At 43.2% G+C, this 27979-nt stretch overlaps 2 protein-coding genes across 6 annotated transcripts; one reads left to right on the top strand and one right to left on the bottom strand.

Annotated features, from left to right (window-relative positions):
• Nucleotides 1-480: 480 nt before the first annotated feature.
• Nucleotides 481-6194, bottom strand: ERI2 (ERI1 exoribonuclease family member 2). Of its 3 annotated transcripts, none has more exons than XM_055709336.1 (8): nucleotides 6063-6194; nucleotides 5766-5905; nucleotides 5379-5506; nucleotides 5070-5226; nucleotides 4465-4565; nucleotides 3288-3369; nucleotides 2528-2616; nucleotides 481-2318 (listed from the first exon to the last, which is right to left on the bottom strand). In XM_055709336.1, exons 1-8 carry the CDS (start codon nucleotides 6083-6085, stop codon nucleotides 972-974), a joined length of 2067 nt encoding a protein of 688 aa, XP_055565311.1. In that variant the 5' UTR covers nucleotides 6086-6194; the 3' UTR covers nucleotides 481-971. The 3 variants fall into 3 exon arrangements, with proteins under 3 accessions (XP_055565311.1, XP_055565313.1, XP_055565312.1); XM_055709338.1 differs by having other exon boundaries at nucleotides 5070-5181; XM_055709337.1 differs by having other exon boundaries at nucleotides 5379-5491.
• REXO5 (RNA exonuclease 5) lies at nucleotides 6190-21921 on the top strand. Of its 3 annotated transcripts, XM_055709333.1 has the most exons (20): nucleotides 6190-6290; nucleotides 6512-6625; nucleotides 8187-8308; nucleotides 9183-9309; nucleotides 10178-10262; nucleotides 11759-11908; nucleotides 12061-12149; nucleotides 12970-13085; nucleotides 13899-14037; nucleotides 14609-14703; nucleotides 15317-15419; nucleotides 16024-16160; nucleotides 16466-16568; nucleotides 16912-17022; nucleotides 17144-17281; nucleotides 17781-17873; nucleotides 18319-18538; nucleotides 19059-19252; nucleotides 19857-19966; nucleotides 21704-21921. In XM_055709333.1, exons 2-20 carry the CDS (start codon nucleotides 6515-6517, stop codon nucleotides 21771-21773), a joined length of 2313 nt encoding a protein of 770 aa, XP_055565308.1. In that variant the 5' UTR covers nucleotides 6190-6290; nucleotides 6512-6514; the 3' UTR covers nucleotides 21774-21921. The 3 variants fall into 3 exon arrangements, with proteins under 3 accessions (XP_055565308.1, XP_055565310.1, XP_055565309.1); XM_055709335.1 differs by lacking the exons at nucleotides 6190-6290; nucleotides 6512-6625; nucleotides 8187-8308; nucleotides 9183-9309 and adding an exon at nucleotides 10715-10898; XM_055709334.1 differs by lacking the exons at nucleotides 6190-6290; nucleotides 6512-6625; nucleotides 8187-8308; nucleotides 9183-9309 and adding an exon at nucleotides 10695-10898.
• Nucleotides 21922-27979: the final 6058 nt, after the last annotated feature.

The raw sequence follows: 27979 nt of genomic DNA, 5'->3' as shown, positions 1-27979 counted from the left end.
CATAATTCAAAGTTAAGGAGTGAAGAGGCAGCAAGGTTGAGTATCTTTAACAAAAGGCACCAACATTATATTCTCTTAGATCCTCCACGCACAGTTTGTTCGGTATTGCGGTTTCCTCCCTTTCCCAATAGATGGAGTTTGTTCAACAGCTGCCAAAAACTTGGTGGGAGTATTAGAAGAATGACCTGCACCAGAGGGAGTGGAGAAAAGATTAGAAGCCCGTGTTATTTTTTAATAGGAATTTTTAAAAAGTAAGATACTGCAGATTTACACAGTAATGGTGGGTAAAAAACATTATACTATATCCTTCTTAGTTTAGGTTTGAATGAATTCTTACCTGATTCCCACCACCTGGCTGTCTCAGGTGCTATACTAATAGCTAATAGTATAAAAGCAGACAGACTGATACAAATAAAATGGGAAACTCATGTACTCGAGTGCAACAGGTGATGTGTGTTAAATAAAGTATTTAATGAAGCGTCACCAGCATTTTATCTTTATTGTTATTTAAAGGATAAAAACCCCCAGAGTTTAAGAGAACACTATTGCTTCAAGAATCACTTTTGAGAAGTGTGCCAACTTCTACATACATTTTTACAATTTAGTTATCGTTACAAGTATATTTAGAAAAAAAGTTTAAACTGTGTCATTAAAATATTATTGAAGGACTGGACTAGTAAAGAATTTAAAATAACATGATAAAGCGGAAATTTAAGTTTTGTAGCAACAGCTGCTCATACTTTAATTTTAGCACTTAGTAGTTTTATCTGTTCACTCACACTTCATTAACAACATACTTTATGACATACATACTTTTGCATGCTTGAGCAATTTCCATTTGTATCCATGTTAACCAAGTGTCATTTTTGTCCCATTCTCAGAACATGTATCTGACCTCATTTGACTGTCCTGATTGTATTAAGATTGGTCAACTTACTGAGTTTAAGATTGGGACAAAATATTATCAATTTTCAAGTTCTCATAGAGGGTCTAAGACACAAATATTTTTTATTGGAAGAAGTTCCTAAATTACTAGCAACAGTTCCAAGAGAGGTCAAAGCACCTGCATTCACGGCGAGACCATTAGATTTCTCTTTCAGAAATGCATATTCCCACTTGAAGTATCCACAGCCTTTCTTACTACCTTCATGCTTGCCAACAGGACAACAAAAAAATGCTTTGTCATGATTTGGACCGGCACTTGACACATACAGTTTTTTAGCTCTTCGACCGCAGTTACACAAAGGGGGAGTTGCTTTTCCATTTTTCACAGCTGTTACAGACCGATTTGAATTGACTGCAGAGTTCGGAACAACAGGAGGCACTTGGGGCAACTTTGAACTTCTTAAAGGTAAGGAATGATCAAAAGATGCAGTTTTCTCTTGATATATAGCAAAGGACTGTTTTTTTGCTGGTGGGAATGTTTTTGGACTAGTTGGCTTTCTTTTAGGAACCTCCGAAGGAGTAGAATAATTTCCAGTTAATGCAGATTGTGCTGGAATAGCATTTACTTTTGCAGATGGTAACTTAAAAGCTGAAAAATCTGAAGTCTGCTTTTGTACCATTCCTACATTATAGATCGTAGTATCAGGACTTTTGTAAATAATCGATTTCAGAGGTTCCACGGGTGCTACAGTTTTCTCCAAACTTTGATTATCTGAACTCATCGCAGCTGATTGTTTTGAAGCTGTTTTTTCTTCAAACACTGTTAAAATATCTGTACTTGAGTCATCTTTGAATTGAACACAGTCCGAATTTTGTTCATACTGAGATTCTGGTATTAAAGCGACATCCTCCCAGTCAGTCAGCAGAGATAAGCAATCAGAACTGGTACTGATATCCTCATTGGAGATATTAACTGAGGAGAGGGTAGTTGAGAAGAGCACTAGTCCTGATCCATGTCCTGGAGGGCTATATCTGGCTGTGCTCAGAGGCTGCCCTTTGCTCAGTCCTTGCCAAATGCCTGCTGATGCAGTAGCAACATTGGGAGATTGCTGTGCCCGCTCAAGAACAGCAAATCTGCCAGTAGATATGGTTGAAGAGCTTCGGGATTGAGCATTTAACTCAGTCCTTGAGCTGCCACTAGGTACAGCGTGGACATCTGCAGAGGAATCTGTGCAAGTGGTCTGTTGTTCCTCAGTTTGTACATTAGAATTTATCTTAATTCCAGCAACACCATTCTGGTTTTCCTCAGCCAGAGAATTTGTTTTACAAGTTCCAGCTCTAGATGTTTCAGGTCTGCTGTTACTTCCCAGTGGAGTCTTGTCAGTGAAGTTTACAGTCAATGTTCTGGAAATTAAATTGTTCTTTGGATGTGCCTAAGGAGTCCATAAACAAAAGGAGATTTTGGAAAGTGAATACTCAGAAGTTTTAGAAATCAACGGACAAAATTAGTAAGTGTAACAGCCTAGGGATGTTCTGTTCAATTCATAGTCAAGATACTGTCTTTATTATTTGAATAGCTCACCTTTCATTGTATTCCAGGCTACAAAGCAAGTGGAAGGGAAGACACGAAGTAGTTACTAACCTTATCCAAAGATTTAGTAACCTTCAGCACACATCCATCACAAATCAGCCTCCAAGCAAGACGGGCAGTATTCCGAGAATCATCCAACCCTTCAAATGTATGTTTATATTAATGTCTTCTTTTTAAACTACTATTGGGGATAGCTCTTATTAGAGGAAAAATGTGATCTAGGTAAGCCTTACATAAATGACAGGGATTCAGAGAACTCTGACAGTTACCTAGTTCAAAAGAGGGAAGCAGAAGTAAAAAATTCCAAAGAATTCCCTGTGTTGAAACATCTGAGGATCAATCCATAGAGCTGAATATTATCCACAATTTTTAAAATCCTTTCTCTGTTTTATTAATCATGTCCTAAAAAAATAACCATATTGTGCTGGTATTCTCTTACACTAATATGCTGTCCAGAGCTATCAGGTAAAACCAAGTTTCCTTATCCATCCCCCACCTCTTTTCTTCTGCACCCTAGCAATTCAGAAATTGATCGTGTTGAACATGCACTTGATAACACTAGGAGAGATTTCAGAAAGCATGAGGTTAGAAATTACAAACTCTGGTCTTTGAAGCATCTAGCCTTTCTTCTTTTGATGTTTTTGCTGCACAGAATATTGCATGACCTGGAAGCAATAGCTACTGTTTAGAGTAATAACTAGCTATTACTAGCTGCTTTAGTTTAACTAACCAAAGCTAAATAGTAGCTATTTAGCTTTATTGAAATACATATATATATATATAAAAATGAGGATCATCATAGCATACTTACCAGAATGTTCCCGTCCTGCAAAAGCTATGCCCAAATCCTGCAAAGCACCACTTAGCCCTTTAGGCTTCCTATTATAGAAGGCCTAAGGAAAAAAATGCAGGTGCTTAAAAAAGCATTTTCAAAACCTCTTCACAGTGAAATGGAAACCATTTCAGAAGTATCTCCTTCTGAATAATAAATCTCACAAGGCAATTGTACGAGTCAGGTATCTTCATTTTACAGTTGAGATAAATAATCGTCAAACTGTAAGTGACTTACTGTAATAAATTTGAACGGAAAGAACCATGAATCCCTTCTTTCAGTCTTAAACTAATCCAGTCTGTCTTAGCTCTGGAGTCATTTATTTGCACTTTATGGCTTACGTTGATGAAGGCCTTAACAGAGCAGCATTGAAGAATACAACTATAAATAGTATCTTGAGATGTTTAAACTGTTGCATACTGCAAAGTCATGGACATTAATATATTTGGCATAGGTATAAATTCTTTTTAAGTCAGAAAAATACGGTAATGCAACTCACTTGTGGTATCTCATTTGATCACAAGGAAAGGGAAATAGTCATGCTGTATATCTTTAGAGACCTAATCAGCTACCTAGGTTAAGAGCCTAAGCTCTAAGTGTCAGGACAGGTACACTCCTGGATCACCCTTTGAAAGTTAGGTGCTAGCCTGCATGTTAGAACTCTGTTGCAGTGTACACTATGTAAGACAATACACATTCATTTTTTCAGTATTATTCACCCTATTCAGAATATACTTTGTGGTCCAAGTGCAGTTCACATGTTAAACCTTTACATACCTCTAAACAGATGATGATGATGACTACTTTCTACACAGCAATGTAAGGCAGCAATAAGATCACACAAAATGAGGGAGGTTAGGAAGCAAGCAGAGCAAAAGATGTGAGGAAAGGAAGAGCAGTTCAGAAATTCTCCTAGGATTATCATTTGTTTATCTAACAGGAACACCAGGTAGTTTTCATAGCATTAAGATTTCTATTAAAATTCACACAGGTCTAGGGCATGTGGTTTGTTACTGAGTGATAACAGCATGGGAAGAAAACAGAAGGGTTACTCTAGTCACTGGAACAGACAATGTTGGCTTGTAATCTCAGATGCAGTTAGCCTTTGAGATGATAATACAGGTATAAATGTTTCACAGTCTGTCAGTCTTCTCACCCTGTATGTTGCTTTGAGATCAATCCAGGAATTTAAAATGTCAGGTTTTCGTAGCTGCTTCCTTTTACACTCATACTGCAAGCACACACCCAGGTCCCAATCTGCACAGAGAAAACCCACAAATAATCCATCACTAAAGAACTGGCCTAAAATCTACATAAAGGGACGTAACATCAGCATACTAGCAGTGTCCTGTATTGCTGGGCAGGAAGCACAGGCTGATTAAGTCTTTGTACTTGAAAAGCAGTAGGGTTGCTGCAGTGGGACATCAGGGTAAGTGAATGCCTGTTGGTAAAAAATTACTTTGGATGGGTAAAGATCTCTGAGACCTCATTAAATCACTTAGACACATTAGGAATGGTGACACAGTTCACTGTATGTAGAGCAGAAAAATGTAACTGTCAGACCCCAGAGACAAAGATGTAGCAAACAGATCAGGTTTCAACAGATTTCGTATTTTCAGTCTTACCCCAATATTGCAGGTATTTAGTATCGAAGGACAGGGGTTTGGCTCACCAGACGTGAGGACGCCATCTCACTAGCGCCACCTAACGTTAGTTTTTTATGTGTATTACTCTGCGGAAAAAAATGAAAATTTTGTTTACCTGTCCAAGTAACAAAGGTACATGCTTTTGCTTCTGGAGTAGCATTACTTTGAATATCTGTAGTGAATATGATTTTCTTCTCCTTTTGCATCTTTTGAATCCATTTCATGAACTGTGATAGACAAATGTTTAGAGGGACCCCTTCATCAACTTGATCCTTCATGAAAGAGAACAAGAAGTATGTATGTGCTAATATACACTGAAATTCATTTGAAGTTCATTTGGTTTTGGCTCTTTAAAAAGCCTTTTTAAATAAAAGAGTAAATGACAATTATACCGGCATAAAATAATGCTAAATAGCAATTATACCTGTGTTATGCCCGTTAGTTCTGTACAAAATTCAGAGAGAATAGGATGCTCCTGGGGCTGGACATACGTGTGGAATTCCGATTCAATCTCTCCCGTCGAAGTGTTTAACAGGACTGCTGGGAATTCGACTGTGACGAAAACAAAAAAAGGAAAACAAAAAAACCCAACAAACCCAAACCACCAAGGAGAAAGGTTGAAGCTGGTGACAGAATTGACTCCGTTTGCTTGAAACCGACGTTGAAATGTCACTTAAAGAGTGACAACGTTCAAAGCTGCCGCCCAGGGGCCGCCCGGCCGTCCCCCGTCCCCCCGCCGCCCCCGTGTCGGGCCTGGGCTGCCCCACCCCCACCCCGTCCCCCCGCCGGGCCGGGGCCGCCGCCCGCTCACCGATCTCGGGCCCGCGCCGCCGCCCGTCCCGCCAGCAGGTGGCCTCGAAGTCCAGGACGATCAGGTACCCGAAGCGCTGCCCCGCCGCCGGCCGCCCGCCGCTCCGCGCCCGCCCGCTGCTCCGCGCCAGCCCCAGCCGCCTGCGGGGCGCAGCCACCGGCACCGCCTCAGCGGGACCAGCCGCCCCCCGACCCTCCGCTGCGCCGGGCGGCCCGGCCGCCTCAGGGCCTCGCCCGCCTGGACACCCCCGCCCACCCCCGGTGCCGGGGGTCCCCACTGGGGATCCCGCCCCCGTACCTGGCCAGGCGCTTGGTGGCCATCTCCGCCCTCAGCCCCGCGCGGCCGGGCAGCCACCAGCCCCGAGCGGCGCCGCGGCCAGGTCAAACCTCCCGCCGGCGGCAGCGGCCCCGCCCCGCCCGCGCAGTCGGCGGATCGGCTGCTCTGGCCTGGCCCGCAGGCAGGCGCGGGTAGCCGCGTGCCGAGGCGGCCGTATCCCTTGCGGCGGGAGAGCCCGGCGTGGCTGAGGTGGGGTCCGCGGCCGAAGGCCCTCCTCGGGGGACCGGGGGAGGAGGGTGCGCCCGGGGATCGGTCCCGCGGCGTCAGGGCTGCGGGCGCTTCCCCCTACCGATGCTGCCCGGGGAGCCCCGGCAGCGGGCAGGCGCTGGGCCCGGCCCGGGGCGCGGCGCCCCCGCTGTGAGGGGCCGTGGCGGCACGGCGCCGCCCTGACCTGCCGTGCTGTCCTGCAGGCCATGGCGAAGGCCGTCTGCGTGAACGGCTACAGGAGGCCCGGCGGCGGCGCGGGGGGGCTGCAGCCGGCCGGGAAGCGGAGGAAGGCGGACGGCGGCGGGCGGTGCACTGAGGTGAGCGGCAGCGCCCGTGGCGGGCGCCGTGAGGGGGGCGGCGGGTCCGGCCCCACGGCCTTGCTCTTCGCGCCGCGTCCCGGTGCCGTTGCGGCGCCGGGGTGCTGGGCACGGCACACGCCTGTTCTGGCGGCCTGGCGGGAGGGTTGGCCGGAGGCGGCACCCGCGGATAACGGCCGGGCTTCTGCTCCAAGCAGTACGGAGGTGCGCTCGTTTGGAGTGTTAGGCCCTTGCGTCCAAGGAATTTTGTTAAAATGTAAACACACTGTCCAGTACCGTTTTTTCCTAAACAAATAGGTCTTCAAAGGAGCATTGTGGCTGCTTAGTACACCTGAAGGATGCAAAGCAGCCCCAGCTCAGAGCCTCATGGTAACACCTCGCTCACCCCGTTACACGGGCCAGGAGTGAGCGTGTCTGACCTGTGAGATCGGTCTGGTTGGTACCTGATCAAACTGCAATTCCTGGGTTTGGCAGGCAGCCTGTGCTTTGTGACATGAAACTCCTGCTGGTTGGGATTTTTTGCAAAGCTCTAATTAGGCTGTATTGAAAACAGCAGTGTCGTTTCTTGCTTGTCTAACATAGCACCAGAGATGAGGGAGTGGCAATTACACCACCCTGTGTTATTATTATCAGATGATTCTTAACCACTTGAATCTCAGCGTTGTCACCTCTGTTTCGCTCTCTTACCCAAGGACAAATGGCTTCAAAAGTGCACCAGCTCAGTCCCACGTGGGCAGGCTTTCAAATTAATGAGCACAAGGCTTGTTAGCATGGTGGGTGGGGAAAACACAGCTTCTGATAGTTGTTTATGCTGTTTTTTCTTTTCCCCTGTATGCTGTGATGTTTTTTCATCAGATAAAAAAAAAAAAGTATTTTTAAAATTTTTACAGGTCAAATGCACACCATTGGAACAGGCCATATGGTCAGTGGAGGTCTCCAAAATCATGCATTTACTTGCTGGTTGGCTTTTAGGAGAATTTGTGCATTTAGGGTTAAAGAACCATTGTGTTGAACTATGTGGTACAGTCTGCTCCATCTCATCCATTTGATGCTTTCTTTCTGCAGTTTTCTTGGAGTTTATGGCACCATCTTTTTTTTTCCCTGCAGGGGTCAGCAAACCCACCTGCCAGAACAGATCAAATAATGTAAATACAGTAAATGGGTTTCAGCAAAACCTGACGTGAAGTGGCTACATATAACACTTGCATAAATACCCAAAGCTCTACTGCAGCAAATGGATGAATGGGTTGAGAGAGCACAACATTGTGTTTGAAAATTGCATAATTTTTAAGTGTCCTTACTGCATACATCTACTTGCATTACTTTTATTTAATAAATCTTTGAGGTTAGAGTACCAAGGTTACTAAAATATTGATAGTAAATTTAATATTAAAGTATAGCCTGAATGGAAACTTTTGCCCATCATGAGTGGAAAAGTTATTTAAAATGTAGTTGATTGTATCCATATAGTTTCCTTTTACTGTACAATTCACTTAATTTTTTTCCATGAACTTTTGTGATTGCGTTAAACCTTTCTTTACTAGTGTTTCCTGTTTTGCAGAAAAAGTCATCTCGCTTGTCAGCAGCTTTATTTGGTGACGACTGCGAAATCAACCGTGACCAGCTGTATGAGTTGTTAAAGTATGCAGCTTTGGGAAAATGCCACAATGCAACACAACCGAGGTATAATATTCACGTTCAGGAATCAACCCTGTCTCCTGTTCTCACGTGTTGTGAAAAACCATACTGAAAGGCATATAGGCCATGCTGGTTTTGGAATAGCAATGCGGTTACCATAATGACAGCCTGATTACATGGATACAGTTGTTGTTAGGCTTGGCCAGAGACCAGAATTCCTCTTCTGACAAAAATTCTACCATTTCATAGTTTTGTTTTATGCAGTTACCAAAAGCTAAACAGTTTTGTGGAAGCAAAGAAGCTTCGCACACTGAGAAACAAAATACCGTGTTAAAAATATTAACACAGCACAAAAAATGTTAACACTTTTTGTGTCAGATATAATTGAAACAGAGTGTTCTAGAGTGTTTTGGGAAAAACATTTTAATCCCTTTTCCCTTTCTCAGGGGAACTTTTTAGCAATGGAAGGGAAAGGCTGAGGAGGGTATATAACCTTGGATGGCAGAAGTATGGTGATATGTAATGAATCTTGAAATGAAACTCAAGGCAAAAATTATCCCACTTGAGGTTTTTAGTAGTGAATAGAAAATGATTTTGTGAAACTTTTTTTGATGCATTAATTCACTAGACTGCATCATAACAGCTGAAGTTACTCACGTGTATTACATTCCAATGCATATAAATGAGGTGTAAGTATCTTGAAATGGTACAGCAGCAGGATTTTGCTAAAACTCATTCTTTCTGTCTCCCATATTCTGTTGCTTCCAGGAATGTGTGGCTGTTTGAGATAAGCTATAAAGCCTATTCTGATTGAAGTAATTTGGCACTTTGCCATTCATTTAAAGCTGGGCTGGTTCCAAGTTTGTTTTTAAGAGTGCTTGATAATTGTTTTGCTTTTATTTTTTTTTTTAAACTGCAGCTGGTGCCGTATTTATCACCAAAGCCACCTGGCTGGTGTTGTAGTTATTGTTCTACATGAAATGAGCCAACTCCATTTCTACAAATTCTATTTGCAGTTCAGACACCTCAGAAAAGTGTTCCAGCATGTAAGTCCTCAAACTGTATTGCCATCTTCTAAACTTGTTCCAGTCCTGAAACAATGTCCCAAGGATTAATTGCTGCAGTGTAATTACTGCATTTTCCAATAGGAAGTGGCCATCTTTGACTCTCAAAGCGAGCTATTAAGAGGATCTATTTGTAGCTGTTGTCAGCTCAGAACAAAGGCCAAGGCTTTGATATTAGAAGCAGGTCTTCAAGCCTTATGTCTTTGAAGCCTTACCAGGTGAAACGTGTATTGATGTTTCAGTCCTCTAGGTGAAATGTGTATTGATGTTTCAGTCCTCTGACTGTTACGCTTCCTGCATCTTCAGGATGCCAGTGAGATTAAAAATATCTCAGTTAATTTTGGAATTCACTCTGATTGGGAGACTCTCAGTAGAGTTATGCTATTCCCACTGGTTGAAAAATCTCACTTCTACTATTTGCATTTTATTTTGCATATTTTACTATTACTTTATGTCAAGTTTCTCCCATTTCCCAAAAAGATCAGTAAAAAAAATATTTTAATTTTCTGAGTTACAAGCAACGTCTTTGAGAGAAGAAGGAAGGAAGCACTTTTACTCAGACTGCTTGAGAAATAATTGTCCCTGAACTGCAGCAAACGCAAATCACAGCTTAACTGCGAAGTCTGGAACTTGCCTTAGTTTCTATCAAAGAAAGTCTTGAGGTTTGCCTTCTTGATTGTATCAGGCAAGGTTTGGTTTGTGGTTTTTTTTTTTTAACATGGGGAAAACACTAAACGTATTTCCACCCAGCCTCCTCTAAATTTGGCTGGTTTGGGGATCAAGAAAAATCTCATTTGCTTGCTATTTCTGCTTCTGTTTCAAAGGCTCTAACACATCTCTTTTTTTTCAGAGATTCACATTAATACCTTCCACTAATTTCCTAGCCAGCCTGTATGGAGAAGGAGCAAACCTGAAACCTCAAAACACTGCACAAGGTATCTTGTTTGGTTTTGCATTGTCTCTTTCAACCACAGTGATTCACTTTCAACAGCAAGTCGTGACTTCGCATCCTGTGCAGTCCCAGCATGCTGCTATGGGAAACTTGTTTACAAAGGAAAACAGTGGCTTAAACCATGAGACTGGTTACCCTAAGTCATTCAGTAACTCTGCTGGGCTTATTGTCTCAAGGAAATGCAAAAAGTAGAGAGCAAGTTTTTAACATGTTTAATCCAAAATTCTGATGCTTCGTTACCCGTTTTGTGATTATTTTATTCTAAGAAGTATCTAATAAAAGATTCAGAGATACAAATTAGATTCAAGCTAAGTAGTTAACTCATTTCTTAGTTTTCTTTGTTATACTGAGCAGCAAGTCAAGGTAAAGAACGGGTGTGTTGACGATTGATTTCCTATTTTTACACTCTTTATAGAGATGATTATAATCCAACAGGCTTGTAGAAAACCTGCAAGAGTCTACAATGCGAACTTCACTGAAATTGTTAAAAGTGTAACAAAGAATCTTGAATTCAAGTCCTAAATGGGAGAACGAACAGCTGTTACTTTCAATGTATTGACAAAGTCCTCTAGCATCCTGACTGTAAACCTACTGCACAGTCACAGATCTGAGATGTCAGGTATATTTTTCTTTTAAGTGCCATCTGCAGAGAATCACCTACAGGATAATTTAACTTTTTACAGCTGTGGATTCTGCTGTCACCTCAGTGCTTGTTTCTTTGCCAGTCACACTTAAGAGTATTATTTTTTCCTGCTAATACTTACGGGAAGGAATTTCACAGAGAAGGCAGAAGAAAAAGAGAACTTGTTTTACAGGTTACATGAAGTAACAGATGATTATGTTGTCATGTTTACGAGGCAAGTTTGTTCTCTCTATTTCTGAAACGAGCATGAGGCAGAGACTTGTGATGTGACTTGCTTCTGAATCAGCCAGCAGTGTCAGTAGCTGCACTGGGGGAAAGATTCAAGTATCCTGAATATCAAGTATATTTTTTAAATAAATAAATAAATATATAGTGTATACATTATATATAGTATTGTTTATATATAATTTTGTATATATAATCTATATTGTGTGTTTATATATATACACACACAATAAATGAGATAGAAACTGGATATTATATATAGAAACGAGGGGGAGAGATTTGTGATTATTTTATTCTAAAAAGATTCTAATAAAAGATACAGAGATATAAATTAGATTCAAGCTAAGTAGTTACTCATTTCTTGGTTTTCTTTGTTATACTGAGCAGCAAGTCAAGGTAAAGAAAAAATCACAAAAGATTATATTTATCTAAAAATAAACTGGAGACAGATAGGCTGTCTGTCTGCCTGTCTATCTATATCTCCAGTTTGTTGTTCCAGGCAGTGTTTTCCTTTGAAATGGTGTAGCCTCTCAGTGTGCATAATATTGCAGAAAACTGACTGCACGTAGGGAGTGTTACATGAACTTGACAGATGCTTCTGTATTTTACAGGTTTGACTTCCACCAGCAGTGACTGTATTCCTGAAAGCTCACACTTGCAATGTGATCCCATAATTCAGAAATACGGAGAAAAAAAACGGGGCCTTACTAGCTATACTCTAACTTTAGAAGAGCAGGAAAAAAATGACTATCCCATAAAAGGTCAGTTTTTGAGGGCTTTTGTTTGGTTGTTTTGTTTTGTTGGTTTTTTTGTTAATTTTGACAGTTAGTGATATGTTTGGTCATATAAGATATATGATGAGTTTTAGAAGAGAGCAATCTGTTTCTTATTCATGGCTATCTTTTCATTCTAGGCTCCCCTGGATGTAAGGACTATATATATACAGAGTGTGATCAGCAGAGGACGGACAGCAGCCCCCTCTTTGGTCTGGATTGTGAAATGGTAAAAAATAAATCTGTGTGGCCTTACAAAATACAGTCAAGCAACCAAACTTCTACCAGCTATTCCAAAGCGATCAAGTGTATTTGGTAAACCACTTCTGATATATTAGTATCTGCTGCCAGTGCCTTCATTGATGGTACCAGTGCTAATGCAGGCATGGGAGGGACTCAGGAGGTGATTCTGACAACAAGACAGAAATACTATCTTGAGCAGTGCAGCAGAGAGCTCTGTTCTGCATTGGCTGTCAGAGCAGCAGCTGGATGTGCAGGCCCATCAGCAATGCTGCAGTAACCCCCGAGACTGCTGTGGAATTCCTCCTCCCAGCCCTCCCCAAGGCTTGGGAAAGGGAAGGTATTTCCCTATCACCCATCTGTCTGTTGGCCATCACAGTTTTGGCAACATGCTGTGGCAAGGATTCCTCCTTGAGTGCAGTTTTGACCTTGCAGAGATGCCTCTTTGGCATCAGCATTGAGTAACTAGTGATACAACCTGGGCTCTGCTTTTAGGTTGTACATGTTCTCTGGTGAAGGTGCTGTCAGTGACAGCTGTGCAGTGCGGAGCACAGACTGATTCTGTGAAATCAGCACTTCTTGATAATGGTTTTCTTTGTGCTGTGCTTGCCTCTATGTTTGCTGTGCTGATGGTGGGCATTTAACAATTACAATTAAACGTGCTACAGTATAAAACAACTAGCTATGAGTGGTCGATCTAAGTTGAGTAACTCCTTAGTAGTGATGCTGGCTGCAGCCAAAGCAGATGTTGGCTAAGGTGAGTGCAGCATCACACTGATTCGGCAGCTGCCTCTGCTTCTTCCTGACAGTGCCTGACTGCAAAGGGGAATGAAGTCACTCGTGTCTCTTTGGTGGATGCACAGGGTCAATGCCTCTTGAATGAGCTAGTCAAACCTGAAAGCACAGTACTGAACTACCGCACCAGGTGACTTGCACCTAAGTTTCTTATCTCTTTGTCTTCATGCAGCCCTTCCAAACGAAGCCTGTTACACAGGACCTTTCAGAAGGCTTTGGTTTGCACAGATGCCTACTGCATTTCATTCAGTGTTAAGAATAAAGTTCTTGCTATGTGATTAGAATAATCAACATTATGTATACGCTTTCTGCTGCATAATGCCCGTGTGGCTACTAGGCAAAAGCATTACTGTTCTGCAGTGGTCTAGGAAAAGATGTTACAAATCAATGATACACAGTACAAGTTACTCTTCACTGCTGGCTATAAAATAAGATGGAAGGTAAGAGTACAGGAGCAAAGTCTGCGTCTCTCTGCTCGGTAGCTAAGTTTGCTCATCTGTAAGAAATTAATAGAGCAGCTCATTAGTTTGTACACATCTCTAGGGCTGGGCTCAGGATTATAACAAAAGCAGGCAAAACTCAAGCCTTGTCTTCTCCAAAACTGTGCCCAGCTTTATCCAGGAGGTGATGTGCCAATTTCCTCAGGTTGCGTGGAAGCATCTTCCACCATCAGTCTTGCAGTATTTCCTTACCTGTGCTCTTTGATGCTCACTGCATCACCTAAGAATAAGTTATACATGAGAGAGAGAAACTTTTGAAACAGATGTGGTAGCACCATAGCAGTTCAATATACCTGCAGTATATTCTCTTATGTTGGAACAGAAAGCAGTAAATAGCGTTCTGTCATGAGTCAGACTGAGTTTGTATTTTACATGCCCTGCTTGTAATACTCTGCAGTAGGCGCTGTTGCTAATGTGCTGCTTTCACCTCATTTGTTTTGAAGATTCTCAGGAATCACAAAGAAAATGCTTCTTCCAGTGAAAACAACGCTGTCAGACATCCAAACCAGACTAAAAAAATTGCTTCCCAATGATGCAATATTGGTGGGTCATTCTCTAAATGCTGATCTTCAGGCTTTGGAAGTAAGTATGCTTTTAAGAGTATTTTTCCCAACCCTGTGATACTCATTTCAGACCTGAAAACGCTAAACCATTCCTCCTTTTTTATTAGTGAACACTTGTTAATTGCTTTTTATTATGAATACCCTTATGTCTGCAAGGATTTAAAAGAGAAAGACTCTCCTTACATCTATAAAACTTGCAAGGGGCTGTTCAGAACCTAAAAGGAAGGGAGAAGTCTGCCCAGACATACGTACAGTTGCAGCAGAAGCTTTACCTCTCTGCTTCAGCTAATATGTTTCTATGCTTCTAATAGCTCTGTCACAGGAAGAACTCACGTCCTTCCTATATTTAATTTAACCAACCTAAAATGCTTGAATCATAATTGAACTTTCTAACCCAATCTAGATTTTCCCAAGAGAGTGTTAGAAAGGAGAGTTGGGCTTGCTTCATTATTCCCCTCTGCTTGCTTTTTGTGGACCAGTTATCTATCAGTGAGAAACTGGCAACTGAAATGACAAGGCAGTGGAGTTACTGCCCAGTTCTAAATGACTGCTCTTCTTAAATTAAGCTGGTGATGTTTTCTCTCCTCCAGATGATCCACCCCAGTGTTATTGATACTTCATTGCTTTTTGCCAGGAATGAAGGTCGACGATTTAAACTAAAATTTCTAGCCAAAGCTGTTTTAGGGTAAGATTATTACTGTATTATCATGGGAAATACTAGAAACTGTCGTGGTAGGTCATAGGGTCTTGCTTTTCTACTAGTAGCATCAGAATTACAATTTTTTTTCATTAAAATTCAAAATAAAGGAGCAGGCTGTGCAAATAGACATGATAAAGAAGAATTAACTGCCTGCTTGAAACATCAGGCAGCATAATAAATTGGCTTCTCTTTGGGCTGGCAGGGATGCTGTGACCCAAGCAGATTTGACTCTTAGCAAAACTAGCTTTTCTGCAGGTGTGTAGCGGTACCAGTGTATTGAATGTCTTGCTGTCTGTGTGCAGACTGTGAGTTGGGTCATTGGTCATGGAAGAAGTAAAATTAACAGTCATGCATCAGAGTACCAAGTATTAGCACTGCTTCTGTGAAACCCAGTAAACATATGTTTTGTGTTTTGCTCAACATTGCAAAAACATTTCTTGCAGTAACTTTTAGGAATATTTCACAATAATGCTGCTGCACAGAACTGAAATCCTTTTTGGAGAGGGGAAAGCTATTTTGCCCAGAAAGGAAAAGACGGGATGTTTGTCAGTGTGGAAAAACAGATAACCTGCCTATATGTGTCATTTTGATGCCCTAGGAAGGAGATCCAGTGTGAACAGATGCTTGGGCATGATCCGGTAGAAGATGCCAGAGCTGCTTTGGAATTGGCTCAGTTCTTCATTGAGCAAGGACCAGCAAAGGTAACTATGTCTAATTAAGACTTCTGTCCTTAATTGCAGAATGTACAAGTTGTTGTGCTTATGAAGCAAACCATTCCTGCCCATAGTTTTGTTGATTTGAAAGAGAAAATGGAGCTGTGCTAGAGGCCTCAATTTTGACAGCTTGTTACTTTCAGCACATATCCAGGTATCTTAATGACCTGAGCATTGCCAGTGTTCCAGCACCCAAACACTGACATGAATCCGCATTGCTGCACTGATCGTGAACAGGGGCATTGTGTAAAGAAGGATCGAGACACTTCCAGCCTACAAGAGTGCCTGTCATTTTTCCACATGAAAGAAGTGACAGACCTTGTATGTTGTGGTGGTGATTCAGATGGGTTTATGAGCCTCTTGCTTGTGTTATTGCTTTCTGAGAGAACTTTTTCAGAGATGATTGCTGGTTGATGCTGTGAGTGCCGCATGCTTGAAAATGACAACAGAAAATAATAAGGCAAGAAATTAATGCCTGTGTTTCTTCACTACTGCGGAGTCTGCCTGCATGACTCAGAGAAAGCACATGCTTCTTGGTTAGCTACAATTAGCTGAGATGAAAGCCAGCTACTAATCTTCTTCCTTCCCCAAGGTAGCAGAACTAAACTTGGAGATGCTTCTGACAACTGAAAAACTGGCTGAGGTTCTGCAGAACAAAGCTGCATTACAGCAACAAGGATGTAGGGTCCAGAAACAGTTGAATGAGCCTCCACATTCATCCAAACCATGGTAATGAGGTTCTCAAATAATGTTTTTCCTGAAGTTAAATCCTCAGTAAAATCAAACAAGTGTCTCGTTTTTCAGAAGCCATCAGGATCTTCAGAGAGGCGCAAATAATTGAGCATAACACTGAAAAACGTTCAGAAGTTGTATCTTAAATTTCACAAAGCATTTTCTAGGCTTCTTTTGATGCTGAATACATTTCAGATTTCTTTAATGAAGTGTATCATTTTTCTCTGACAAGTACTTCTTGAAAGCTTTTAATTCACCATGTTGGTAAGTACTGTGACTCACAGCTTTCTTCTCTCTGGTAGTTTTTTAGACTGCCTGCAGGTCACTGGCCAAAAACCCCTCCTTTTGGGCAGACTGGACGCTTCTGGCCTGTGTCAGAGTAACCCGAGCACTTCAAACAAACAGGTGACTGGACTTAAGAGTGGGTTGGTCTAAGCAAGCACCAGAGTAGTTCAAAGTTCTCGTTCTGGGGGTGGGAAGAGGAGTCCTATTTTAAAGGGCTGACTGACAGTACTGTTAGCAATACTGTTAATACCAGGTTGGCTAAATCCATTTTAACATTTCGGAAATAAGCTTTGATCCTCTACATCCTTTCATGACTCACTAAGGAAGAATTTTTGCCTGAGGGCTTCCTTGGACAATAATGAAAATTAAAGTTGGGAATTAAGTTCAACTAGTTTTGTTTCTGATCCTTTGCGGTACAATTGTCTTGCACCTCTTTGAGCCTTGTGTACTCTTGTCCCTCCAGATTCTTCAGAGAGCCTTAGAAGATGTTCCCCTGTCTGCATTCAGTATCATTCAGTTCAATTTGGGTCCAGAGTACACTGCATCTCACCTTCTTGCTGGCCTTTGTGAAGAGGTAATTTTTTTTGTGAGAATAGTCTTTATTGCTGAGCTTGGAAAGAGACATTTATCTGGTGGCACCAAGTAGTTAGTTCCTTTGCTTTGTGAAGTTCCTTCTCTCATCTGTGTCCCTACAGGTGAGAGGCAAGCTGACTGACATGCTGACAATTTACGCAGGTCCTTTTGAAGAAGGCATTTGCCTGAAGTCTGTGAAAAAAGAATTTGGGAGGTGTGGACCAATCCAGTCTCTTACAGTGCTAACTGAAACATACCAGGTGAGGAGCCCTCAAAGCATGAAACTTGCTGACAGGCATGGAAGGTCTGAGTAATCTCTTGGAAAGACAGGGATTAGAACCACTGAAATAACTGGTCTGTTTGGGGTTTTTTTCTGGTGGTTTAGTCATCAGCTGCAACAATTCAGGGTATCTAAAAGCTGGTCCACACAATGACAAGAATAAACACAGCTCGTGTAGCTTCACTGTGCTGTTCAAGCTAGAGGACTTTGTGCTGGAGAAGCTGAGATGCTTTTTGTCTCTCAAGAGAACTGATATGCTAAGGCCTTTAATGTAAAAGAAAAAATGTTATTAATTGAAAAGCTAATTGAAGGTTGTTTTTAACAGCTACAGTATATGGAGTGTTACATATATTACGCCCAAACCTTTTTATATTCTGTTTTTAAAAGAAAACATAACGTTATTGAAACCTGACTTTTAAAAAGGGAGGGCTAACGTGTCTTATTGATAAGCCTGAAGTATCTTATCATTCTTTTTCAAGCCCTATGTCTGTATCCAGTACGAAGTGCTGGAAGCTGCCCAGCTTGCTGTGGAAAGCCTAAATGGAGCGGAGGTAGCAGGATCCTGCATTAAGGTAAACAATGTAAATAGCAAAACAAATTCATGTTGAGCACAGGAACAGTATCCAGTATGTCTCGTTTAACACCTGCTCACAGCATAGCATCTGGGCAGTGTCTGGCAGAAAGGAAATGGTTATAGCCCTCTTTTTCCTGGCAGAAGGGGGTGAGAAAGCATTCTGACCTCCAACTGCAGCTTTAAAAGGAAGAGCCAAGTTAACAGGGTATTAAAATGCCATATACAAAGTATGGCATAGTTAATTTTCTAGTGTTTCTGCATTACAAACCTGATCTCTCTTCCTTTTTCATGAATAATTAAGTTAGCCTTCATTAGTTACATATTTTTCAAGGGAGGGAAAATAGCTTGTCAACTTCTGGTAATGGGAGAAAATATTTCAAAATAGAAGCTCAGAGCACAGAGCTGCTTGGGCTGACGTGCTGTTCCCGCTGAATCCACCCCAGGTCCAGAGACCTGTCACTGCAGCAATGCTGGACTGTGATGTTTTGATAAAGGAACTGGAACTGGATGTAGAAAATGAAGGCGTGATTTATGTGGCGGGCCTAAAGAAGTCATTAACGGAGACAGACTTGCAAGAAGAATTCAGCCAGTTGAAAGACCTGGAAACACTGTTCCTGCCAAAGGATCTCCAGAGTGGAAAGCACAGGAACTGCTGTTTCCTCAGTAAGTAGCTTCACATACAGCCTGCTTATTTCCTTCAAATAAGCGCATTCAGCAGCCCTTGGGACTTTGCAGAGACACAGCAGGAGCTACTGAAATGTGTGTATGCTTAAAGTGATGGTATTTAAAATACTCCAGTGAAAGCATGCTTTGTTTGGAGGAGCAGTTTACAGGTAAATATTAGAAAGGGAAAAAAAACCTGCTTTAAAAAAATTATCTTTACTTTGAAAAGTTGTAGGATAATTAATTTGCTCCCGTACTTGAAGCTACTGTGCAGCTTCACACAGGCAAGTAATTGCCCAGAAAAAAAGGTGAGGAGAACAACTGGATGAGTGCTGTTCCAGTTAACAGACATTTCTATAGTCTGATGTTTACCTGTAGCAAAATGAGGATCTGCTTGCTGCAGTGATTCGCGTTTCTCACCTCGGTCCTGCTCCATGCCCTTAGTCCTGACCTACATGTGCCAAGGAACAGGGCAGCAACATCACTGCCAAAGCACCTTCCCCTTCTCTTTGCGTTTCAGAATTCCAGAAACCAGAGAGTGCTGTGGAGGCCCTTGAAGTTATAAATGGATGGATGGCAAAGGGTAGCAGACTAAGAAGTAGAAACGCTCTTGCTTCAGGTCACCTCTGGAGATGGATTTGGCAAATGAATCACAGCCCTGGGAAGCCAGGAAGAAACATCGTACATGAGACAACAGAGCAACTGTCTGACTCTGTGAGTGTAGGGCTGTGCTGACGGTAGTGAGGAGGTACTGCCCTGGGAACCAGGAGTGCTAACTTTGAGCAGACCTGGGTGCAGAGCTGCATGTAACAGAACGGTCTCTTTCTGCTGGAGCGCAGAGGTGGCCAAGGATCCCACGGGGCCGTTTGGAGGAGCAGTATCACATGAGATAAATGCAGTGTTTGCAGGGTACTCTATAAAAGCAGCCTGGCTGCTCAGGGCAGTGAGTGATGCTACGCAGGAACTGAAGCCTGTACCACCTGAGAGCAGACAGAGCAACGTACAGTTGTAGCAACTGGTATGGGAGTTGGAGGGAGAGAGGACTAGCTGTGCCGCCATACAGGAAAGAGCAGCTCTGTTGGCAGCTCTCATTTTAGCGGAGGAAGCTGCAGTGCCATGTGAGTAGGGCGTGTGGTTCTCCCTGCTGCTGAGCCGCTGCCCTGCCAAATGCCAGCCCCTAACAGAATCACTGCTCTCCTCACCTGTTTGACCTCTGACACTGCCCAAGGGTCAGTCTCGCCACACGCACTTTGAAGTGTGATTGCTACAGGTCTGCAGCTGAATTGGGGGATTTTAATGCTTATATTCTGTTATGCAGGAGCTGGATCTAAGGAAAAAGGTGAAGAAGTTAGACCACCGTATCAAAAAGCTTTATAGAAGTCTGCAGAATAACACCCTCTGCATTGTTCTCTTTCCTGGAGTGAACAGGTAACTTGCCACCTATTTTGCAAAGAGACAAGGAAAATACATAGCCAAATATTTTTATCTTATTCTATTAAAAATTAAAGCCCTGCACAAGGAAGTGAAAGCCTGAGAGACTTACTCAGTTTGACTTTCATGTTCAGCCAGTAAAACCTCAACAGTAAATTCTGCCCGTAAGCCATGTCTGATCCAGAACAAGCACAAGTGCTGAAACCACTTATGTAGCTGATGGTCCAGAGTAGCAAGGCTGAGGTACACTGAATTATACTGGTTGTCTCAGTTCACCCACCTTCTCCTGCTGGATGTTTCATCGCTAGTGTTGAAGAGGTACATTTTATGTGCCCATGAGACAATAGACCAGAATTTCCACAGCAGCCACTTTTTTGGGGTAGTTTTGTATGTTTATTTTTTTAAAATCACCCAACTACTGCAGCCAAGGCACCATCTGCCCCTTGTTGTCTTGTGGTACCCTGATGTACACACTTCAGCCATAGCTGATGAAGGAGGTGGTTCGTTCCCTCGTGTGAGGGACAGAACTGCAAAAACAAGAACACTTCCACTGAGGCCTTCAGCTTTCATAGCAAGTGGCAAGTCTAGAGCAGAGCTGGGCTTCAGCACTAGTATTAGAGATGCTTCTAGATGCGGTGGGCTTCCTGCATTTCAGGCTGTGGGGCCTGAACTGCCTGTCATTCACTGCTTAGTTATTAACCAGAGGTTAAATCTTTCCCAGGCAAGGCGCTAGATGCTGAGTACATACTTATTTCAGCAGCCTTCTGTTCTCTCACTGCGTCACTGTTCAGTCAAATAAAGGTCACGTTTACCCTTGCTTTTCTTCAGTTACCCTTCAACAGAAGGGATACCATTCCTTGTGGGGACAGAAGCCATGCCCTGAAATAGAAGCAGGGAGACAGAATTGCTCAGCAGCATCTCTTCTGCCTAGTTAGGCAGCCAGGCCAGGTTCCCCTCTCTTGCTTGCAAAGCTTCCTGAGAAGGATGGTGGTGCTGTATTATCCTCTGCACCAGTGTCCCTAGAAGGGAGATGCATCCCAAGCCTAGAGTATGTTTAGGCTTAATGCCAGTGACAAGCTGTTTCAGGCAGGTTGCATGCCAAGGGCTGCTCTTGCTGTCATTTGCTCTAATTGTTCTGTTTCTAATAACTTTTTTAAAAAATTAGGGGTTTTTAAATAATATGTCTTCTTAAATAAAGATCATTAAGCTGTTTCCCACACATGCACCCCAAAGAATAGCATACAAAATGAGACAGTATTAATTCCTACCTTATTAGCTGTGCTGATTGCATGTGGCTGTGTGGCAATGGTGCTTGCACAAGCGCAGTATCTCATACTGCCTCGGTGTGCATCGGCCACGGGGGAGGGCAGAACTGAGGGCAGAACAGGTGGATTCAGGAGTTTGGATCCACAAGGAGCCTACAGGTGCCCACAGAGCCTGGCTCGTGTCCCCCTCAGGCTGCTGAGTGGGTTGGAAGGGAGCTCCATTCCAGCCTTGGAAGAGGTTTCTTGCAAAGGATATTCCTGTATTACCGCTTCCCAGAGGGCTGACAGTCCAGAGGAGGCCTCTTGAGTAAAAAGAACACCGAATAAATGTTGGGTGGGAAAAAAAAAAGAATAAAGTTTTCAAGCTGCTGACCCTGAGGGTTGCAGGCTTCTCACCACTCGACCAGCAAGCTTCTATGCATCAAGGCTGGTGTGAGCAGAAATAACTCACCTCTTGTTTGTGTTGCAGCACACGTGGATCACAGTCTGGCCTTGGTCTGATGGGAATAAAAGATGACGGAGGGAGGAGTCCTTGTTAAACTGCCAAGTTTTTAAGCAAAGTCTTTTGTTACGATATTTTTAATTACTTTAAATATTGATGTCTTTGTAAAGCTATCTTACCATAAGAACAATAGGCTTTCGCTCCATATCTTTTACAAAGTCTAAAAATAAAAGCTATTCAAAACATCTTAAAGCACAAAACCTTTTCCATTTAACCCTTCTTGTCATGGCAGTTTTCCTTGGCAGTGGGTGAGCGGGAGGAGCTGGGGACAAGCCCCGGGAGTGTTGCGTAAAAGCCTGTAGGATGGTAACTCGGCAAGTACCGGCCGCGTTGCCTTCACTGAACCATTGCAGGCCGTAAGGCAGCAAGCCAGGTTAGTGTCCTACCTGCAGCAGCTGCTCCGCAGCTAACAGCTGTTCTCAGGAATTGTGTGGATTTCTGGAAGCGTGCTGTGCCAGCTCCTGCAGCAGAGTCTCTGCCCCCTTTCTGGGAAAGTGCTGTACTTAGTCCATGGTCAGGCACAATTGGTGATTCATGCTTCTTGGACAATCCCCACCCTCTCCTCCCTCCCTGACCACCCCCCACATGCCTCAAATGCAAAAAAAAAAAAAAAATAAAAAAAATTACAGGGTGGCTGTGGGAGGGGCAGGGGTCATTTTAAGGAAAGCACACACCTGTGTGAATGTCACGAGCTGGGAGCAGTTGCAGTAAGCCCGTGCGCTACCAGCAGCGGGACGAGCCCATTTGCAACCTGACAGCTTCACAGACCTGTGCTTTGCAGCCATCGGCACCTAAAATAAAGGCTGCTTGAGCACTTCTTGTTAACATACAGAATTTCCAAGCAGGACACCTAGGAGAGCTTTTGGCACTCAGGAAAAAAACCAAAAAAAAAAGCAAAATTAAAAGGAAACGTTTGTTACATGGTTCTAACATGAGACAAAGGGATTTTCTTGATCTGAATTAGAATAGGCTGAGATGAAGTTGAAATAGTTACTTCAGAAGTTACTAAATACAGCTGATTGATAGAATATTTACAGCCTCTTACTTTCCACTGCCAAGTTCACTGTGCTGGGCTCGAGGAAAGAGCAGCTTACAGAGCAGAAGTTGGGAGCTGCTGTGTGGAGGAGCAGGGAAACATGAAGGCAGGGGAGAGAAGGGCAAACGCAGCAGTAGCCCACGGGCAGACCCAGGAAGCGGGCAGTAGCTGCTCCCGTCTGTGGTGGTCACACCCAAATCTAAAGCCTCCAAAAGTCCTGAAATGAAATGTTACTAAGCAAGGTGAACGCAGCCATTTTTTTCTTCTAAAAAGATGCTTTACCCACTCCAAGTGAGCCCGGCATCCTTCCGCCGTAGCTATTGGAAACAGGTAAGCGCCAACATCGGTGCTACCACAAAATGCAAAAGGGAGTCGCGTCCCTTCACCCAGCGCTGCCGGTGCTCCCCACTGACCCCCAGCCCAGCAGAGACCACGGGGTCAGGCAGCTCAGCGGCAGGGGGCACATGGCAGACCGACCTCAGCACACACCCCGTAAGGGTACGTCCCTGTGACACCCAGCATCTTGCGGACGCCTGCACTGCAAAGTTGAAAAAACCCAGCTAGTTTTCCTTCCATGCACGTAAAAATGATGTCGTCACCTCCCTGCAAGGACTAGTCAGGATTTAGAAAGCATCCAGGATTCCTGCTTGAGAAACTCTGGAGATGACAAATAAAACTAGCAAGAGTCCTATTTATAGGCATGAAAAAATAATTAATTTGTCCCCTTTTAATCGAAAATGCAAAAAGGACTTCAGCTTTAAATAAGACATTTTGTACAAAGCTTAAGCACAAAAAAGTGAACACAAACGTGTCATTATGTAAACACCACAAACATCACCCATTTGTCCAGTAACGCGCAGAACAGCGTGCAGGTTCCCTTTCCAGTGGATGAGATGGCTGTAGCTGTTCCTTCCCCGCCCTCCCCTCGGACCTTACTGGAATACAGGAAACCCAGAAGCTTTGGAACATTTACAAAGCTACAGTAGTCAGGATACATTGTGACTAAAGGAATTTTTTTTCTTTTTTTCTTCCTTTAAGGGATCGGTCATTTAAATATACAGAATTACAATAATCTCACAGGTAAATGAATGGCAACTTGGATTAGAAAAAGCACCAAAATATTTAATATACATCTGGCACAAATTCCACAAGAAGTCAGTAATGGACAAACCAATGCTTTGCTTATAAGGAAAGAAAAAAACCTCAGACTGCACTTAATGCTTTTCTTCCAAAAGGGACACGACAAAAACATTGCACTCAGGATTGCTATCAAGTAAAAACAACCTTCGTAGTACATCCTATTTGCATTGTGCCTTAGATTGCACATTCTATAAGATGCTGTTTCCATTCTGTTCCAGACAACAATAGCGAGCAAAATTTAAATACAAGAAAAGTAATTGTAAAACTACAAACCGAATGGGACTCAGTAGATGCATCATCTTGAACTTCTCCCACTTTTAGATGATGATTTCAATTTTGGCTACATCCCTTTAAAAAAAAGATCTGTGTGAAACAGAATTTACTCCAGCCATTTTCAAGCATTACATTTACACAGCACTTCTGATACTGCTGTCTGAAAGAGGAAGCACGTGTCTGCTCCACGACAAACAACACATTCATCGTTTCCCAGAGCGAGAAAATTGGATCATAATCGGTTATCTCTTGGGTAAGTCCAAAAAGGCAAAAACCACTCCCGACACGAATGGCAGATTTGCTCCTACCCACCCTTATGCTCCACTGAGGAACTGATGGAGCAGCTGTACTCGCGGGTGAGCCCCTGACAGCCACGCGAAGTGCGCTCTCGTTACTCCTTAGTCAGAATGAGCCCACTGGGTGCAAACACTCGGAATGCACCCTCTTCCACCGAGGGTGGCCTGAGGCTAACCCGCGGGCTCAAGACCCACAAGCGCGTGCACCGGGAACCCAGCGGCGCCAGCCAGCCCGCCCAGGCGGGCCCTTCTCCCCCGCGCAGCCTCCCAGGGGCTTCACGCCCTCAGTACCAGCCGGTACGACCCCATCCAGCTCAGGACCCAATCCTGCCAGTTGCACCCATGGCTCTTGGAACTCAAGTTACTCAACAACCAACAGCACGAGGCCCTCCAACAACTCCTTCCAGCCCACCTTTTTTTTTTTTTTTTAAAAAAAAGACTATTTTAAACTTATAGATAAGAAAGCAAGCATATTTTTAAGATAACTATGTTTAGCGTGACTCAAAAAGTCACAACTTCAAAATATTAAGCACTATTCTGTGAAGTCCTCTAACACGTAATACATACGGGAGTATAAAAACAGCAGCCAGCCCTCAGCTCCACTGATCCTCTGTGCAGGTTTGCCACCTCTGGTCACACGATCTCCCCTCTCATGGGCCCAGAGAAGAGCAAGAGTCAGCAGTTGTAACTGCATAAAATGGCAACATTCAAGTAAACACACTGGTTCAGCAGTAGGCAACCTTTAGACCAAATATAATTTACGGGGCGGGGGGGGGGGTGGGGTGGCGGGGGGACGACGGGGGGACAGGGGGGGACAGGACCCACTTTACAGCAAGAACATTGGAGACAGAAGGGTTTTTTCTGTCTGTGTGTGAAATGACATTTTATCCAGAAAGGGCTTATCTGAAGAGTGCAATTACACAAAGACAGAAGCTTTTTAAAAATAATAATAAAAAAATACTGTATAACTTCCAGAACCTGTTGGATTTTAAAACTTAACTACAGAAAGACTGAGGATTGCAAGAGTAGCGAGGAACCGCTGTAACGTCAGTGATTTAAGGCAAGCTGTCAGCAGGGCCAGCACGCACGTCCACGTTCCTTTTACCTATTGTCTCACACGCATGCCCCCTGCTCTCTCCAAACACGCGCCCGTGCAGATAGTGCAAGAGGTCACACCCCAAAAGCAGCCCTCAAACTGGAAGAAGAATCTCATAGCAACAGTTGCTACAGCACAGCATCTATTTGGGATTTGCAGTGACAGTAACTGTGTTGTAGTTTTCTTTGGGGGAGGAACGCAAGGGACACAGACGTGTTGCATAAAAGAGACACCACCCAAATGCACTAAGGAATACGTGTGAGCACTGCAGCCACTCTGGCATCTCCAATACACTTGAGGACACTCCAGCTTTACTCAGGCATAAAGGTTTTATCCTAAGCAAGACTCTGGCCTCAGGGAGGAAAAGGATGCTCGTAGCCTTTCCACTTTTGCAGCTCTCATCTTTGCTGGGTGTTTCAGGTCCAGTCCAACATGGAACAAAATGCAGTATTTTTAATCAGAAGAAAGATACACTCCATGGCACTGCATCATGTGGGTTCCTAAAGTTTTTCAAGGGCAAATGAAAAGGCTGATGGCTCCCTCTTGGGGAGCAGCTGCTCCATCTTCAATTTATTGTCAGTACAGGGAGCCTCACCAGGGAAGAAAATGCGTGATGGTGAAAGCCCGAGCCACGTGCACCGTAGCTCCAGTCGGTCACTCTATTGCACTCCAAAACCAGCACCCAGGAGGACCAACACTTGTTTGCAGCTTGACTTGGCTCCCTTTAGAAGGGTTGATTACATGCATATTAAAAGCAGTATACCAAAAAGTATGGCAAATAGATAATACTTAAGTTGGGTCAATTAGGAAAAAAAAAAAAAAGAAAGAAAAGATTATTCATCCGGGCATGAGATCCTGGGAGAAAAGGATGGTAACCTTAAACTATTCAAGTCTGAGAACAAGAGGTAGAGATACCTATGTACTTCATGGTGAAGGAGTTGCAGCCTTCTGTCTTACAATCTCATGTATTTCACTTTAGTTGACAACATAAAACCAAAGATTCAGTCTTCAATAGTCCAGAGAGAAAATTTTAACACTGGTGGTTTTGTTTGCACACAACAAAATTTAAGCAGACACTTAGCTTTCAATACATATTTGAAAAAATATTTATGTTTTGCTGTATATTGAAACACCAGCCTAAAGAATTTTTGAGTTTCAGGTTAAGCATCTTCCTTTTTAATATGAAAGGCTAAATTCACATGCACACATATCGAGCAGAGTGAGCTCAGGGGAAGAACCGGGTGCCCAGTTTACTGAGGATCTTCTAAAAAAGGATCACCCTGCAGAACACAAGGCTGCAAGACCCAGAAGCTCACAATGACCATTATTTTCCAATCTGGGAATGATGTAACCTCAGCCAACAAATTACATCATGACTGAGGTGGCTATTAACTACCACGGTATTTCTTTAACTTTGCTGGGCTTTTCTTGGAAACAAGGCTTAGAACTGTAAGGAAGATACCTATGTTGACAGTGTCATGAAAATACGAAGGTCACTAGTCAGTGCACAGCTATGTCTGGGAACCACAAGTGACAGGCTAGTCCTGGCACCCGTGGGTTCTTCAGGCTCCAACAGACACGCAAGGAGTAAAATAAAAGTCACAAAGGCAAAGCTGCTGCTGCCCCCGGCATGCTGAGCCCCGCACCTGACAGCCCCCCTGCCCGCAGGAAGAGCGCCGAGTCTATTACCGACCAACCTGGAGCCACTCACCCACCAGCAGAGCGCGGTGAACTTGCTTCATGCTCTTAAACACGCTCGGCTGAAAAGCTGTAGTGGTTCAGAGGGTGATTCACGAGTAGATCAGCTGTGCCAGCCCGGGGAAGCCGGCACTCAGCAGACCGAACTGCCACAGCTTCAGCTGTCTGATTTTCTGCCACCTGCCACACCTTCATTTATTTTTCCTGTGGTTCTTTCACTACAATGGCACAGCATTAAAAAGCTATAATTCTCCATATAGAATAGCACCAGCAGCAAGTAAACTCATAATTCAGCATTCAATTTCAATTAATTTCCTCAGTCGTGTTTTATGGTCAGCATCTTTCAAATCTTTACTTGAATCAATATATAGTCTTTGACCTCAGAAATGCACCCACACAAGTAGAAATTAGCACAACTGAGCCTCCAGCTGATCTGGGAGCCAAATTTTAAAGGTATTGCAAACTATAATATGGTGCAGGTTGGTCAGTGTTTTATTACTAGGGACTGAAGTTTACAGGAGTTGTATTTCTTTGCATATAAAGGAAGGCAATAAAATGCCACAGAGTGTGGATGTCTGACCAGTTTTCCAGTATATTACTATACCTATATATAGTTATTTATCCCAAGTTGCAGCAGAATCACTACATGCATACTCTAATTAAAAAAGAACTTAAATAGTTGCAATGGTTTCAAGGATTTCATT

Source organism: Falco cherrug, chromosome 4 (genome assembly GCF_023634085.1).
Source record: "Falco cherrug isolate bFalChe1 chromosome 4, bFalChe1.pri, whole genome shotgun sequence".
Classification (NCBI taxonomy): Eukaryota; Metazoa; Chordata; class Aves; order Falconiformes; family Falconidae; genus Falco; species Falco cherrug.
Note: the sequence above shows the minus strand (reverse complement) of the source record. Positions and strands in the feature narration are given on the sequence as shown.

Excerpts from the sequence above, each read along its gene's own strand:
- REXO5 (XM_055709333.1), top strand. The coding sequence starts at position 6,515 with ATGGCGAAGGCCGTCTGCGTGAACGGCTACAGGAGGCCCGGCGGCGGC. Across the intron at positions 6,626-8,186 it reads GCGGCGGGCGGTGCACTGAG|AAAAAGTCATCTCGCTTGTC; the intron begins GTGAGCGGCAGC and ends CCTGTTTTGCAG. Across the intron at positions 14,038-14,608 it reads CTGATCTTCAGGCTTTGGAA|ATGATCCACCCCAGTGTTAT; the intron begins GTAAGTATGCTT and ends TCTCTCCTCCAG.
- ERI2 (XM_055709336.1), bottom strand. The coding sequence starts at position 6,085 with ATGGCCACCAAGCGCCTGGCCAG. Across the intron at positions 5,507-5,765 it reads GCGGCGCGGGCCCGAGATCG|TCGAATTCCCAGCAGTCCTG; the intron begins GTGAGCGGGCGG and ends TTTTCGTCACAG. Across the intron at positions 3,370-4,464 it reads ATCTCAAAGCAACATACAGG|GCCTTCTATAATAGGAAGCC; the intron begins GTGAGAAGACTG and ends TTTTTTCCTTAG.